We start from the raw sequence: 17,309 nt of genomic DNA on the forward strand, positions 1-17,309 counted from the left end.
ACCTCAGCACCGCTCTCCAATGGCCAACCAGCGGGAGGGTCAAGGGTTTCAGGGGTCAACACCAAAGAGCAGGGACGCTAAAAGACTCGACCTCTTTGGTTGGAAGGTGAACTCCACAGCGGGCCTACAACTCCGCATTGCCAATCAACAGGCAATTGTAAGTCGATATGGTCATAACACGTGTTCGGCCATGTCGAAGTTTACGGAGCTCCTTCCCCAGGACTCGAGGTCAGAGTTTTCGGCCCTAGTGGAGGAGGGAAGCTGATCTCCCGAGCCTCTCTCCAGGCTGCCTTAGATGCGGCGGACTCAGCCTCGCGCACCCTGGCCACGGGCCTGGTCATGCGGTGGGGAGCCTGGCTCCAGGTCTGGGGGCTGCCCTGTGAGGTCCAGCAGACAATCCAAGACTCCCCTTCGAGGGGCAGATGTTATTCTCAGAAAAGACAGACAAACGTCTGCACAGCCTAAAGGACTCGAGGGCCACACTTCGCTCGCTGGGCCTGCATACCCCTGCAACCCAGCGCAGGCAGTTCAGGCCGCAGACGGCCCCACGCCCCTACCAGCCTCAGACTCGCCAGGAGCTGGGGCGCAGGTGGGGCAGAAATATCAGGAGGCGTCACCAACACCACCCCTCCGGCCAGGCGTCCGGTCAATCGAGACCACCATCGGGGCCTAGACCCCGTATTTGATGGTACGGTCAAGGGCGACCTACCTATCGAGACTCTGGATCCTTCTACCCCTACCTTTGGGTCACGTCTGTCCCCCTTCTACTGTGCCTGGTCCCGAATCACGTCGGACAGCTGGGTGCTCCACACTGTAGAGAGAGGGTATTCTATCGAGTTCTCCTCCCTCCCGCCCCACCAGCCCCCCTCCCCGTCCCTCTTCAGGGACCCATCTCACGACCAACTTCTAACTCAAGAAGTGAAGTCCCTCACGCAGGCAGGGGCGGTGGAGGAAGTCCCTCGGGAGCTCAGGGGCAAAGGCTTCTACTCCCGATATTTCCTAATACCGAAGGCGAAAGGGGGCCTGAGACCCATCCTAGACTTGCGGCGGCTGAACAAGTTTGTGCGAAAGCTCAAGTTCCGCATGGTCTCCCTGTCCTCGATTATTCCCTCCCTGGATCCAGGAGATTGGTATGCCGCCCTCGACTTAAAGGACGCTTATTTCCACATTGCCATAATTCCCCGACACCGTCGGTACCTCAGGTTTGTTGAGGCCGACGCCCATCTGCAGTTCACGGTGCTCCCGTTCGGCCTGTCAGCTGCTCCGAGGGTCTTCACGAAGTGCATGGCAGTCATGGTGGCCTTCCTGCACAGGAGGGGCATCCAGGTATTCCCCTACCTGGACGACTGGCTCATAAAGGGCCGCTCCAAGGAGCAGGTGGAGACCCAGGTGTAGTTCATCAGGCGGACCTTCCTCGATCTCGGCCTCCTCTTGAATGAAGCCAAGTCCACCCTGTCTCCGATGCAATGAATAGAGTTCATAGGAGCAGTTCTGGACTCCTCCCACACCAGAGCGTACCTGCCGGAATCCAGGTTCCGTGTGATTTCCGAGCTCATCCTCGGACTGCACCGCGCCCTGATTACCACGGCGTGAGTTTGCCTCCAGCTGTTGGGTCACATGGCGGCGTGCACCTATGTGGTAGACCATGCCAGACTCCGGCTTCGCCCGCTACAGTCCTGGTTAGCGACAGTTTATCGCCCGGCCAGGGTCCCCTTGGACTCGTGGTGTCCATTCCCTGCTCAGTGCTGAGCTCGCTGCGGTGGTGGCTCGACCCGCAGAAAGTGTGCATGGGTGTCCCCTTCACTGCCCCTCAGCCCTCCGTCTCCCTGGTAACGGATGCCTCGGATCGGGGTTGGGAAGCGCACCTGGGACACCTCAGGACGCAGAGCTTGTGGTCGCCGGAGGACCTTGAGTTGCATATCAATGTCAGGGAGCTGAGAGCGGTTCGCCTGGCTTCTGGTCCCACCTGGCCGGCAGATGTGTTTCAGTCCTCTCAGACAACACGGCGGCAGTCTTTTATATCAACAAACAGGGGGGTGCAGGCTCCTCTCCCCTGTGCAGGGAAGCCCTCACGCTGTGGGATTTCTGTGTCCACAATGCTACCCACCTGACGGCATTCTACCTTCCGGGGGAGCAGAACGGTTTGGCGGACACCCTCAGCCACTCGTTCCGGGGTCACGAGTGGTCCCTCTGACGGGACGTGGTACGCTCAATTTTCCAGCTCTGGGGCTTTCCCCAGTTAGACCTGTTCGTCTCGAGGGAAAACAGGAAGTGCCGACGGTTCTGCTCCCTCCTGGGCCGGTCAGGGGTCTCTGTCGGATGCCTTCCTACAGTCTTGGGGGGTCGGTCTGCTCTACGCCTTTCCTCCGCTCCCCCTGATACACAGGGTGATTTTGAAGATTCGCAGGGATCACGCGCGGGTAATCCTGATAGCTCCGGCGTGGCCGCGCCAGCATTGGTACACGTCACTCCTGCACATATGCGTTCAGGCGCCCCTGACGCTGCCCCTGCTCCCGGACCTGATCACGCAGGACCGGGGCTCCCTCCGCCACTCAAACCTCGAGTCCCTTCACCTCACAGCATGGATGCTCCGGGGCTGAACCCGGTGGAGATGCAGTGCTCCCAGCAGGTCAGACAAGTGCTGCTCGGTAGTAGGAAACCGTCAAGTAGGGTCACCTACCTGGCCAAATGGAAGTGCTTCTCCATATGGTCGGGTCAGCGAGGTCACAATCCGCTGGGGGTCCCAATCCCCATTGTCCTAGACTATTTGCTCCACCTCAGACAACTGGGCCTCTCCCTCTCCTTGATTCGTGTTCACTTGGCGGCCATCTCGACTTTTCATCCAGGACAGGGGGGTACCTCGGTGTTTGCACACCCGCTGGTCGGGCGTTTCCCCAAAGGTATGGACAGGCTATTCCCGCATGTTCGCCAGCCGGCCCCTGCCTGGGACCTGAATCTGGTCCTCTCCGCCCTCCCGGGACCTCCCTTTGAGCCTCTGGCTTCGTGCTCCCTGCTATACCTGTCGTACAAGACCGCCTTCCTGGTGGCGATCACCTCGGCCAGGAGGGTGTCGGGCGTTAACATCCGAGCCCCCGTACACTGTCTTATATAAGGACAAGGTCCAACTTAGACCTCACTCAGCTTTCCTACCCAAGGTCGTCTCACAGTTCCACATGGGTCAGGATATTTTTCTCCCGGTGTTTTATCCGAAACCACACTCTTCCAATGAGGAGTGGCAGTTACATTCCCTGGATGTCCGCAGGGCCTTGGCTTTTTACATCGAGCGTACCAAGCCGTTCAGACTCTCAACTCAGCTCTTCATCGCAGTGGCGGATAGGATGAAGGGGCTCCCGGTCTCCTCTCAGCGCATCTCTTCGTGGATCGCGACCTGCATCCGGGAATGCTATCATATAGCTAAGACCCCGTCCCTCTGGTCACAGCCCACTCCACTAGGGCGCAGGCCTCCTCTGCGGCGTTCCTGGCTCAGATCCCGACTCAGGAGATTTGTAGAGCGGCCACGTGGTCCTCCATCCACACATTCTCGTCACACTACACCATCACGCACCAGGCTAGGGATGATGCAGCCTTCGGTTGTGCAGTACTCCAGTCAGCAGTGATCTCCAACCCCGCCACCTAAGGTTAGGCTTGTGAGTCACCTACTTTGAATGGACATGAACAACCACTCGAAGAAGAAAAAACGGTTACCCACCTTTTAGTAACTGTTGTTCTTCAAGATGTGTTGTTCATGTCCATTCCAATACCCACCCTCCTGCCCCTCTGTCGGAGTGCCGGCAAGAAGGAACTGAGGGGGTGGAGGGTCGGCGGGCCCCTTAATAGGGCGCCAGGGCTGATCCTACGGATGCTGCTAGGGAAAAATCTTCCGACTGGCGTACACGCGGCGAGTGCACACCTACTTTGAATGGACATGAACAACACATCTCGAAGAACAACAGTTACTAAAAGGTGAGTAACCGTTTTTTCCCCAAAGACAATGAAAATAGAGGTTTCCATCCAACACATTAGTGATGTGAAATCCCCAATGGTGACAAAGTGGAGAGGCCATGACTTACGTACTCAAAAACCCAGAATGCTGCATACTGTTTTTGTTGCAAACTCTTCCAGTCTAATGTTCTCGCCACATTGGGGTCTGCAGGAACAAAGGACTGGAAAAACCATAGAATCATAGAATATCAGGGTTGGAAGGGACCTCAGGAGGTCATCTAGTCCAACCCCCTGCTCAAAGCAGGACCAATTCCCAACTAAATCATCCTAGCCAGGGCTTTGTCAAGACTGACCTTAAAAACCTCTAAGATGGAGATTCCACCACCTCCCTAGGTAACCCATTCCAGTGCTTCACCACTCTCTGAGTGAAAAAGTTTTTCCTCATATCCAACCTAAACCTCCCCCACTGCAACTTGAGACCATTACTCCTTGTTCTGTCATCGGGTACCACTGAGAACAGTCTAGATCCATCCTCTTTGGAACCCCCTTTCAGGTAGTTGAAAGCAGCTATCAAATCCCCCCTCATTCTTCTCTTCTGCAGACTAAACAATCCCAGTTCCCTCAGCCTCTCCTCATAAGTCATGTGCTCCAGCCCCCTACTCATTTTTGTTGCCCTCCGCTGGACTCTTTCCAATTTTTCCACATCCTTCTTGTACTGTGGGGCCCAAAACTGGACACAGTACTCCAAATGAGGCCTCACCAATGTCGAATAGAGGGGAATGATCACGTCCCTCGATCTGCTGGAAATGCCCCTATTTATACAGCCCAAAATGCCATTAGCCTTCTTGGCAAGAAGGGCACACTGTCGACTCATATCCAGCTTCTCGTCCCCTAGGTCCTTTTCTGCAGAACTGCTTCCTAGCCATTCGGTCCCTAGTCTGTAACACTGAATGGGATTTTTCCGTCCTAAGAGCAGGACTCTGCACTTGTCCTTGTTGAACCTCATCAGGTTGCTTTTGGCCCAGTCCTCTAATTTGTCCAGGTCCCTCTGTATCCTATCCCTACCCTCCAGCGTATCTACCACTCCTCCCAGTTTAGTGTCATCTGCAAACTTGCTGAGGGTGCAGTCCACACCATCCTCCAGATAATTAATGAAGATATTGAACAAAACCGGACGCAGGACCAACCCTTGGGACACTCCACTTGAAACCGGCTGCCAACTAGACATGGAACCATTGATCACTACCCGTTGAGCCCGACGATCTAGCCAGCTTTCTATCCACCTTATAGTACAATCGTCCAGCCCATACTTCTTTAACTTGCTGGCAAGAATACGGTGGGAGACCGTATCAAAAGCTTTGCTAAAGTCAAGGAATAAACACATCCACTGCTTTCCCCTCATCCACAGAGCCAGTTATCTCCTCTTAGAAGGCAATTAGGTTAGTCAGGCATGACTTGCCCTTGGTGAATCCATGCTGACTGTTCCTGATCACTTTCCTCTCCTCTAAGTGCTTCAGAATTGATTCCTTGAGGACCTGCTCCATGATTTTTCCAGGGACTGAGGTGGGTAGAAATCTGGCATGCCATGAGAAGGCAGCAAATCACCAGAGAGCATTCCATAGGTGGAAAGAGCTTGAGATGAGACTAAGGTTAAAGGCCACCATAGATGATCAGCATCAAGAGAAGATTGCATCAGAATCTCTTTACTGGCAAAATGTTCTGAAAAGCCTCATTGCCATTGTGAGAGTGCTTGCTACCCAGAACCTAGCACTGCATGGCACTTCAGCTCATCTGTATGTGCCAGACAATGGAAATTTCCTTAAAATTGTGGAGCTGATGACGGAGTTTGATGCTGTACTCCAGGAGCATCTAAGAAGAGTCACCACCCACGAAATGTACGCACACCACGACCTTGGAAAAACAATTCAAAATGAAATCATACAGTTACTGGCAACAAAAGTCAAACAGAAGATGGTGGCAGATCTGAAGTCAGCAAGATATTACTCTGTTATTCTGGACTGCACACCTGACATCAGCCATACGGAAAAAATGACTTTAATGGTGCGTTTTGTAACAGCACCAGAACCTAGTGAAAATGTCCCTGCAATGGTGACTGTCAGAGAGCATTTTCTAGAATGTATGCAGCCAGTAGGCAAACTAGGGGTCGCCAAGTGGTTGGGGGCGCCCAGGGCCATCCTTAGGCATAGGCAGCTGCGTAGGACACCTGAAAATTTGGGGCACCACTGGGTCTTAGTCCACCCAACTGGTTTGTCTATCCCTGTTCTGACCCTTCCTGCAGGCTCTGAGTCTTCCTGGGAACCGGATCTAGTAGGTAAAAGAGAAAAAGTCTCCAGCCTGCCAGACCTATTAGCACAACACTGAAACTGTTAAAGAACCAACTCTTTACCAACAGGGGGTTGGACTAGATGAGCAGGGGGTTGGACTAGATGACCTCCTGAGGTCCCTTCCAACCCTGAGATTCTATGATTCTATGAACCATGGGGGTGGGGGGATGGTAATGAAGCCATTTAACAGGCATTTGCCAACCCCCAGGTATCTACTGTCAGTTTCTGAATGTACTGACAAAAACAGTTGTGCATGACTGTAATATTTACTCAGAACATGTTACTCTACAGGAGCTTAGTTTAAAATTTGCTTTAAAAATATTTCATTGGTGAGTTGGTGAAGATTATAAAATCACATGTCTAAAAAATCCTTGCATAGATTTTTAGATGCACAATCATCTTTAGCCTTAAAAGCTTGGACCTTCAGACATGGTTTTTTAAATAAATTATTCAAAAGACCACCCTTATCTAAAATACACGTTTTAATTACTATAGTAAAAAAAAAACTTACTTCCAAAGTCTTCCTGTCCTTTCTGTCCATCCATTTCTCCTTTCACCCACCGCCCCGCCCTGCATTGAAGAGAGTCCTTAAAGGGACAACACCCCTTTGCTTCCAGATAGCTGGACAAAGAGTCAGAAGTAAAGAAAGGGAAACTATCTGATGAACTAGTTTTAGGAGACCACTCCAGCAAAATCAGTACCTTAGTAAGATATAAAATCCTTTTTTATGCCTAAAATCTTTGGAAACATATTTTTTAAAGTTGGTGGAATTTCATAAACGTGTATTATGGAGACCACACACAGTAAATTAGTGTTCCCTTTTTCTAAAAGCAATGAACATTGTTATGAACATACTAAACCACTGTGACTGATTAATTTAAAATAATGTCTGTTTCAGTAAGTTAAACATGTAGTAATCTGGAATGAGTACTTTATGAAGGCTTAAGAGTACATTTAAAATATAAAAATAAGCTTAGAAATACTGATTAAGAAAACATAAAACAGAGAAGAGCTACATCATGTATTCCATAATAGTTAATGTTGTATTCAGCAAGACAGCTGACTCACCCTTACTATAAAGTTTTTGCAAATAAATGTCTGACAAACTTCAGGGCATATCAAAAAACCTGTGACTGACATTTTTTATTCTCAAGTTTAGTGTTTTTAATTAGGTACCTTCTGCACATCCATTCTGCGTGAGGGTACAGGGGTCTCTGCAGGGAACTGTGACTCTCTGCCACCATGAGGCAGGCCAGGAGTCTTGTTATTCTTTCTGCCTTGTCCCTCCACTCTCCCCCTCCCCTCCGCCGGGCTGCAAGCTCAAGCTGCCGTGGGGCATAGGGGCACCAGTTTAATAATACTGCATAGCCCCCCCCAATAAATCCTAAGGATGGCCCTGGGGGCACCAAGAAGCAGTGCCCTGGCTCGGCAGGAAGGAGCCGCCTTCCAGAGGCACCGGAGACCCAGAGTGTCAGCTTGCGGGGGCAGCGAGCCCCAGCCATGGAGGAGCCGGCACAGCACAGGGGGGCAGCAGCCTGTAAAGGCAGGACGCCGCTAGTGGGGAGCAGCCGTGCCCCCCGCCCCTCCTGCGGCGGCTCCTGCAGATGAATGCAGGCGCCAGCACCCATGCGCCCCGCAGCTCCCCACTCGCCGCATTCAGGCTCTGTGGCTCCCGGGCATGTGAGCCACCGCTGGGGCGCGGGGCCCTGAGCCTGCTCCAGGAGGGGCAGCGGTGGGGGCGGCTCACACTCCCAGGAGCCGGAGGGGGTGCATGGGTGCCTCTGCCCACATGCATCTGCTGCAGGAGCCCCCAGGAGGGGGGGCGCCGAGCTGCAGCCTGGGCAGGAGGGGCGGGGGCGTGGCTGCTCCCCGCTTGCACCGCTGCCACCTTTGGAGGGCTGCTGCCCCCCTGCACTGCACTGCACTGGCTCCTCCATGCAGGGGCGGCTCTAGCAATTTCGCCGCCCCAAGCACGGTGGTACACCACGGGGGGCGCTCTGCTGGTCCCGTGGCTCCGGTGGCCCTCCCATAGCTCGTTACCCTGGAGCGCTTCCAATTACCCCAAGAAGGGAGGAGGAGAGAGGGACGGTTGCAGATCAGATATTCGGTCAGCTGAGTCAGCTCTTGTCTTTCTCGCTCCTGAGAGAGAAGGAGAGCACACTATAACAGGTTCCTCAGGTCCCTTTATACCTTCGGCATGTCAAATTCTGCATACCTTTGCATTTTCTTTTTCATTTGTGCCTGGTAATAATTATATTATCTGTTCCCATCCCTCCTACTCATATTCCTTTCCTTCCATGGAACACATTTTTTTAACCATTCCCATTTTTTTTATACATTATATATATATATATTGTGTCCATGACTTTGGACGGGGGTAGCAAATGGAAAAACAGGAGGGGAAGATGACAAATGCCTGAGCATATATTTAGCTTAAGCATATATCTGGCCTTATTTGGCTTAAGCATATATCTGGCCCTTTTGTCTAACAACAGGCACGCCTGTGGATGCTCCACCGAAGCTGTGGAGGGGAGGGCGAGGGTGGGGGCTGTGTACCCTCCAGGGGGTGGGGAACCTGGTCTGGGGAGCAGCCCCTGGGCAGGCCGGCCCCTGAGGTCTGTAAAGGCTCATTGGGATTTGCCCCTCAATCAGGGGCAGCTCTAGGCGTTTTGCCGCCCCAAGCACGGCAGGCAGGCTGCCTCCGGCGGTTTGCCTGCGGGAGGTCCGCCAAAACCGTGGGACCAGCGGACCCTCCGCAGGCAAACCACGGAGGCAGCCTGCCTGCCGCCCTCGTGGCGCCGGCAGCGTGCCCCCAGTGGCTTGCCCCCGAAGCACGCACTTGGCGTGCTGGGGCCTGGAGCCGCCCTGCCCTCAATGAACCGATGTGTGTGTGGGGGGGTGCAAGGTGGAAGTTTCACCTGGGGCACAAAACATCCTTGCACCGGCCCTGCTCCTGTGACAGCCAAGTCAGCAGCAGGGCCGGGAAGGTCTCAGGCCTGGGGTGCGGGGGGTCAGACTAGATGAGCTGAGGGTGCCGGGGTGCCCAGGGAGCAATGGGGGGGGGCTGAGCACCCCTGAGCCGAGCTGTGACCCCCGTGTGCGATGGGAACCCTGGGAGCGGGGCCGGCTGGCCTGGGACCCCTGTCACAGAGACACCTGCAGCGCGGGGCTGGGCCTGAACTGCCGCTCTGGTCATTACAGCCCCGGGGACAAGTTCCCCGCCCCAATTCCGCTTCCCCTTCGCCAACCCACCCGGCCGGGTTCTGCCCAGCGACCGGTGACGCAGGCGGGTCCGTGCGTCGCTATTGGTGGGCTGTTCCCCGCTCAGCCAATCCCCGCAGCGCAGAGGTTCCGCGGCCGGTAGCGGGGTCTCGGGCGCCGGCAGCGCAGCGAGGTTCCCGGGGCCGGGCCGGGACCGGCCGAGAGCGGGTCCATGGGCCGAGTCCTGCCGCGCTGCGGGGCGGCGCTGGGCCTGGCGCTGCGCCTGCTGCTGCTGCTGGGGGCTGTAGCCCTGCGGGGGCCACCCCGTGAGTATCGGGGGAGACCCCGGCCGGGGGCGGGGAGGGGAGCTGGGTGTTGGGGGATCAGCCGGGCCGGGGTGCGGGGAGCTGGGTGTCGGGGGCAGCCGGGCCGGGGGCGCGGGGAGCTGGGTGTCGGGGGCAGCCGGGCCGGGGGCGGGGAGGGGAGCTGGGTGTCGGGGGGCAGCCGGGCCGGGGGGCGCGGGGAGGGGGGAGCTGGGTGTCGCTGGGGGGGCAGCCGGGCCGGGGGGCGCGGGGAGGGGGGAGCTGGGTGTTGGGGGGGCAGCCGGGCTGGGGGCGGGAGCAGCCGGGCCGGGGGCCGCGGGGAGGGGGAGCTGGGTGTCGGGGGCAGCCGGGCCGGGGCGCGGGGAGGGGAGCTGGGTGTCGCTGGGGGCAGCCGGGCCGGGGGCGCGGGAGGGGGAGCTGGGTGTTGGGGGCAGCCGGGCTGGGGTGCAGGGAGGGGGGAGCTGGGTGTCGGGGGGGCAGTTCTGGGCTCTGCGTTCTGAGGTGTCGGGATAACTACACCGCGCTCCCCCCAGCACTGAGCGGTCACTGACAGGGAACAGCGACGTTGCTATAGTGACTGGGGGGGTCCCGGCCCCCTTGTGCCAGGCGCTGCTGGGACAATGTGTGTAATGGGGAGAGGGGTTGAGAGCCGCTGACCCGAACTGTAGCCCCTTCATCTAATGCCAACCGCCCCCAGCCAGGGGGTGCGGCACCGTTGGGACCAGCACCTGTGGGTGCTGCACATGCTGACAAGCCCCTCGCAGCCCAGTGAGGCTCCCAGGCAGCCCCCGGTTCCAGGCGCTGCCCAGGCTGTTTCATTCCCAGCGCCTCAGGGCAGGGCGGGGCTTTCAGACCCAATTCCTGTTTGCAGAGCTCTGGCTGCTGGCTAGTGAGAGGGACACACACACAGACACACACACCCCCGATAGACCAGGGTTAACTGAAGGGAAAAGGGTTCTTGGATCTCTGACCTTTAATGGCTCCCAGAAGGTTCTTCACGCTGGGTTTCACCCCAGTGCCTGGAACTCCTGAGTGTGGCTTGTCCTTGGCTATGGGGGGCTAAGTTGTGTCATCACCAGTCTAGTTGCACCCACAGTCAGCAATGGGTCATATCTGTAGTGGACGCAAGTCTTTAGAGGTGTTATCCTAAGGAGGAGATGTTAACCCCCTTCTCTGGAGGTGTGCCTTTTGCCTTCCTCTGCAGCATGGGGCCCGGGGCACTTGCTGGAGGATTCTTCGCAGCTTGAGGTCTTTAAACCACGATTTGAGGACTTCAGTAACTCAGACATAGGTCAGGGGTTTGTTAGGAGTGGGTGGGTGAGATTCTGTGGCCTGCATAGTGCAGGAGGTCAGACTAGATGGTCATAATGGTCCCTTCTGACTTTAAAGTCTATGAGACTTGCCCTTGGTGAGTCCATGTTAATTTCCTGATCACTTTCCTCTCCTCCAAGTGCTTCAAAATGGATTCCTTGAGGCTCTGCTCCATGATTTTTCCAGGGACTGAGGTGAGGCTGACCAGTTTGTTGTTCCCCATATTCTCCTTTTTTTTTTTTTAAAGATGGACACTATATTTGCCATTTTTCCAGTCATCTGGCACCTCCCCCCTCTAATAACCTTGCGACCCCCTGATGGGTTCTGAACCCCAGTTTGAGAACCCTGCCTTAACCTGTTCTTTTCACCATTGAGGGCTACTCACCTCCTCCCCATACTGTGCTGCCCAGTGCAGCAGTCTGGGAACTGACCTTGTTTGTGAGGACCAAGGCAAAAAAAGCATTGAGTACTTCAGCTTTTTCCTCATCATCTGTCACTAGGTTGCCTTCCCCATTCAGTAAGGGGCCCACACTTCCCCTGACCACCCTGTTGCTAACATACCTGCAGAAACCCTTCTTGTTACCCTTCACATCCCTTGCTAGCTGCAACTCCAGTTGTGCTTTGGCCTTCCTGATTACACCCCTGCATGCTCTAGCAATGGTTTTATACTTCTTCCTAGTCATCTGTCCAAGTTTCCACTTCTTGTAAATTTCCTTTTTGAGTTTAAGCTCACTGAAGATTTCATTGTTAAGCCAAGCTGGTCACCTGCCATCTTTGCTGTTCTTTCTGCACATCAGGATGGTTTTGTTCCTGTGCCCTCAATAAGTCTTCTTCAAAATAGAGCCAGCTCTCCTGGACCCATTCCCCCTCATATTAGCCTCTCAGGGGATCCTGCCCATCAGTCCAAGTCTGCTTTTCTGAAGTCCAGGGTCTGTATTCTGCTACTCTCCTTTCTTCCTTTTGTCAGGATCCTGAATTCAACCATTTCATGGTCACTGCTGCCCAGGTTGCCACCCACTTCTACTTCCCCTACCCACTCTTCCTTGTTGGTGAGCAGGTCAAGAGGAGCATGGCCCCTAGTTGGCTCCTCCAGCACTTGTGCCAGGAAATTGTCCTCAACACGTTCCAAAAACTCCCTGGATTGTCTGTGCACTGCTGTATTGCTCTCCCAGCACACGTCAGGGTGATTGAAGTCCCCCATGAGAACCAGAGCCTGTGATCTGGAAACTTGCTAGTTGTCTGAAGAAAGCCTCATCTACCTCATCCTCCTGGTCTGGTGGTCTATAGCAGACGCTCACCACGACATCACCCTTGTTGCTCTCTCCTCTAAACTTAACCTAAAGACTCTCAACAGGCTTTTCATTAGAGAATGGAAAGTTACAGCAAAGTCCATCTGGGTCTGTCCAGAGCCCAGAACTTTCTCTTTTGTCCCAGTCCAGAAGCTTTTCCCTCCAACAGCCCACACTTAGCCCCAAGGGGCCCCTCTTTAGTCTTTTGTTCTTGTTCCTGCCAAACATTGTCACCTGGGCTCGTCCTCAGCTCTTTGTTTCCCAGCTGGTCCCAGCTGGCTGGCTTCCTGCAGAGGATGGGTCATGCATGTCCAAATGTGCCAAATGTCTGGGCAGTTGTCTTCTGGGACTCCCCATCAGCATGGGTCCCAGACCCCAGATAGTGAGGCATCAGTCACACCTGGATCTCTGCAGAGCCATTAATCTTCCCCCCACTTTGTTAACCATGCAGCTCATGGAGGAAACTGAGGCACACACAATATTCATTATAACACATGGGGAGAGGTGGCTGATGGGTGATGCTGAGAGAGACCCGGTAATGGTTGGAGAAGGGGAATCAGCACTGGAGAGCTCAGAGAACAAGGCTTGGTGAACCCAAGTTCAGTGCATGGCCCTTTTGTAGAGTGGGGGAGCTGACCCAGGGCGGCCAGGTGAATGCAGAAGGGAGGGTGAGGAGATGGGAAGCAGAGGGTCGGATGGGCCATCACCTTGGAAGCTGAAGGTTCCCAAGGATGAGTGTGGGAGGCTGGAAGGGAGAGCCGGTTGTGGGGATCAGACAGGGTGGGTGTAACTCCCCTGAGCCATGTCTGGTGTCAGTGGGACGCTCACTGAAGTGAAGGGATCAGGGGTTCAGTCTCTGCAGCACCAGGCCCTCTGTCTGGGAGCTGTCACCCTTCCCCACCCCCCGCTTTGGCCCTGATCCTGTCTGTGGATGTGTGGTGTGAACCCGACTGTACGGACGGGTGATCAGCCTGTGAGCTCCATGGGGCAAGGCCCACGCAATGACTGGCATAACAGGGGGCCTGGGACCTAGGTGCAGCCACAACATGAATAAGTTAAGTCCGAAGCAGACTGCGGAGCGTTACAAAGGGATCTCACAAAACTGGGTGACTGAGCAACAAAATGGCAGGTGAAATTCAGTGTGGATAAATGCAAAGTAATGCACAAATGGAAAACATAATCCCAACTATACATATCAAATGATGGGGTTTAAATTAGCTGCTACCCCTCAAGAAAGAGATCTTGGAGTCGTTGTAGATGATTCTTTGAAAACATGCACTCAATATGCAGTGGCAGTCAAAAAGCGAACAGAATGTTGGGAATCATTAGGAAAGAGATAGATAATAAGAAAATAACCTTGCCTCTATATAAACCCATATGCCCACATCTTGTGTGCAGATGTAGTTGCTCTGTCAGAAAAAGGTAACAAATGTGATATGGGGTATAGAACAGCTTCCCTAGGCGGAGAGATTAATAAGACTGGAACTTTTCAGCTTGGAAAAGAGAGGAGTAAGGGGGCTGTGACTGAGGTCTGTAAATTCATGACAGGTGAGGAGAAAGTGAATAAGGAAGTGCTATTTACCCCTTCACGTGGCAGAAGAACTAGGGATCACCAGATGAAATTAATAGGCAGCAGGTTTAAAAGAATCAAAAGGAAGTATTTCTTCACACAACACACAGTCAACCTGTGGAACTCCTTGCCGGAGGATGTTGTGAAGGCCAAGACTATAACAGAGTTAAAAAAGAACTAGATAAGGCCATGGAGGATAGGTCCATCAATGAGTATTAGCCAGGCTGGGCAGGGATGGTGTCTCTAGCCTCCATTTGCCAGAAGTTGGGAGTGGGTGACAGGGGGCGGATCACTTGCTGATTCCCTGTTCTGTTCATTCCCTGTGGGGCACCGGGCATAGGCCAATGTCGGAAGACAGGATACTGGGCTAGATGGACCTTTGGTCTGACCCAGTCTGGCCGTTCTTATGTTCTTAATAAATTATAGTAAATTGTGTGCACAGCTGGGGCCCTGGCTCCCACCTGCAGCTTGGACACGTTCCTCTGCCCCCGCTTGTACCCCAAGCTTTAGCTCCTGCATCTCCTATAGACCCGGCCCTTCTCCTGCTCCACCCTCCCATATAACATCCCCCTCCAGCTCTGCCCTTCCTCCTGAGCCCCCTTTCCTTCTGCACACTCCCCTTCAGCCCCCGTGCACCCAATACACTCCCCCGTCTGCTCCCCTACTCCTCACACGCTCCAGCCCTTCTCTCATCTCCCCCTCATGTCCCCCCTCCATCCTTTCCCCCCCTTCTCTTCCTACCCCAATCTCTCTTTCTCCCTGGTCAGGCTGTTCTGAGGGCTATTCTGCAGGTCTCCTGCCTACAGGAGCACTCCTGAGGGTCATCGCTGCCTCTCGTGTATTGCCAGGGGGTCCCTGGCAGGGTTGGGGCAGATCTGACCTCCCTTCCCCCAATCTCCCCCCCCTCAGGCCTGCACTCCAGGCGCATATTTCACACGGTGGTGTCGGAGCCCGGCCCGGGGCTGCCCTGGCACAGTCGTGTTGGGTACGTGGACGATCAGGTCATCTACGTCTACACCAGCGAGACGCAGAGGGTGGAGCCTGGCACAGTGTGGATGGCGCAGAACGAGGGCCCGGAGTTGTGGGATCTTCGGCTCTTTTGGGCACAGCGCTGGGAGGCCTGGTTCAATGCGAGTCTGAACACCCTGCGTGAGCTCTACAACAGGACAGAGGGTAAGTGTGGGACACGACACAGCGAGGGATGGTGGTATCAGGGTGAGCAGGGTGGGAGGGGACAGAGTGGCCGACGGGCATTTTCTCACAGGAGTCAGTGTGAATGTGGGGGACAGAGGGACACATGGAACCTCCATCCTGCAGCCTCCACCCCCATGCGAAAGACATTTTTGACACCCTCCAAAGTGGGACTCTCATACTCTTTCCTCCCCAAACACCCCAGACTTCTGCTACCAGTCCCACTTGCAGCTGCCTCTGCTGCCGTTCAGGGGAACCTCTGCCCCTCATGTGTGGTCATTTCCCAGGCAGAGCAGCAGAGGTGCAAAAGCCAGAAGGTCCCACTGAACTTGGCTAGTCTGACATCCTGGTCACCAAGGCCAGAGAACCGCAGCTGAAGATTCCTGCACGGAGGGGTTTGTTCCTCCCGGCTACGACAGTGACGCTGTCAGACCCTATAGCTGGAACAGGGCTCTGAGACGTCTTGTCTCAATTCCCAGACACCGAGTGATGGGGAATCCCAATATCGACAGCCCCAAGTGATCAGACATCACAAGTCAGGCCTCAAAATCCTGAGTTTGGCTTAAGTGTCATGAGTGTTTTGAGAATAATATTGGAGCTTATTTTTATTTGCCCTCTGGTTTGAGCCTTTAGGGGACATTTCCAGGGTTTTCCATGCTCCTAGAAGGACTAGAAGTTACTGCTGTAAGAAAAGAGAGCTGAGACTCTCCCCTAATCCCATGAGTCCAGGAACCGGGGATTTAATAAAACCACTCGCTTTCATGAGACGCACAGTAAAGTCACAGGAGCAGGCAGTGCTGCATTCACCCCAGCCCTGGGGAGAAGCTGCTCACCAGTGAGCCTCCTTCATTGTTTGCTTTGTCTTTTTTCCAGAGTGAGTTTATCTAAAGTCTGATTCCTCTTCACTCTGCAGAGCGAGGGTCTAACATTGACTTGGGCTAGAGAGTTAGTGAGAGAATCAGCCCCTCTAATGTGCAGAGAGATTCCCAGGCTTCCTTATTCCTGGCAGCACAACCCCAGCACGTGTCCCCCGGTTGGAGCCCCTGGGGTCATGCAGGTTCCCCTGCACACTATTGATAGATGTGTAAAGAGCTGTTCTTCCTACTCGGTCACCAGTGTGTGGAGCTGTAGCCACGTGGCCAGGCCCTCGATTGTGCTGTCTCACTTAGCTCGGTGATGATCCATAAGTGTCCAGTGCCTGGCACTGCTGAACTGTCCCTGGCAGGTGAGAGTCTCTCTGATGTAATTGCTCTGCCCTTCCTTAGGGGATTGTCGAGTGAACATCTCTGATTCCCCCATGTCAGTGGTATTGGCCTGTCACATTGGTCCTCACCCAAGAGTGTCCCCAGCCCCTTGTGACCATTTTGGTAGGAAAATGAATTCTACCAGTGGTCTATAGCTCCACTTCTCCAGCCAACAGGCACTGCTGGGCAGATATGACTTACACTCCATGTTGAAATTTAAAGACTCACTTCCCCAAGAGTCCAGGCAGGAGATTGTTGCTCTGGTGGATGGGAATGCGGTGGCTAGGGCTTCCCAACAAGTCACCCTTGACACAGCAGATGCGGCAGCCAGGGCTATGGTGTCAGCAGTGGCCATGCAAAGGGGCTCCTGGCTTCAGTCCTCTGGCCCCCAAACAAAGGTCCAGCAGTCTCTTCAAGACCTTCCATTTGAAAGGACTTCGCTCTTCTCAGAGCTAATGGACATCAAACTGTGCAGCCTGGAGGAACTCCAGAGCCACCCTCAAGTCCTTGAATCTCCATACCTTGGTTGCCTTCGAGGAAACATTTCAAGCCCCAACAGCCTGGCTGCTTCCCAGACCCACCGCCTTGTCAGGACCAGTTCAAAAAGCAGAACAGAAGTTCTAGGTGCCGACAGCTGCCCCCATCTGCCTCAGCCTCACTGCCTGGCCCTCCCAGATACTCAGAGGGCTCCAAGCAGAGCTTTTGACAGGGTGCCTGAGGGCATTATACCAGTCGCCATACCAGATCCTGCCCCCCTTTTGTTTTTGGACCATCTCTCTGGCTTCAGCTCCCCAATGGTCTGTGGTGCGGTGGAGGAGGGTTACACGCTTCAGTTCATTTCCATGCCTCCCTCCTACCCCCCAAACCCCGTCCCTCTTCAGGGACCCTTCTCA

At 54.5% G+C, this 17,309-nt stretch overlaps 1 protein-coding gene across 2 annotated transcripts in view; it reads left to right on the forward strand.

The window, feature by feature from the left end:
* The window catches only part of LOC120408015 (class I histocompatibility antigen, F10 alpha chain-like), a 135,119-nt gene that overhangs the window by 96,896 nt on the left and 20,914 nt on the right, over positions 1 to 17,309 (forward strand). Inside the window, exons 1-2 of one of the 2 annotated variants that reach the window (XM_039544478.1) lie at positions 11,293 to 11,316; positions 14,891 to 15,154. The exons of the other annotated variant lie outside the window; for it this stretch is intronic. Of the exons in view, the coding sequence (XP_039400412.1) occupies positions 15,037 to 15,154 (118 nt within the window). The 5' untranslated portion in view covers positions 11,293 to 11,316; positions 14,891 to 15,036. Of the gene's footprint in view, positions 1 to 11,292; positions 11,317 to 14,890; positions 15,155 to 17,309 lie in introns of those variants that run through there. 2 annotated transcript variants of the gene reach the window in all.

The sequence above is a fragment of the Mauremys reevesii genome, linkage group 6 (genome assembly GCF_016161935.1).
Source record: "Mauremys reevesii isolate NIE-2019 linkage group 6, ASM1616193v1, whole genome shotgun sequence".
In the NCBI taxonomy this organism is placed as follows: Eukaryota; Metazoa; Chordata; order Testudines; family Geoemydidae; genus Mauremys; species Mauremys reevesii.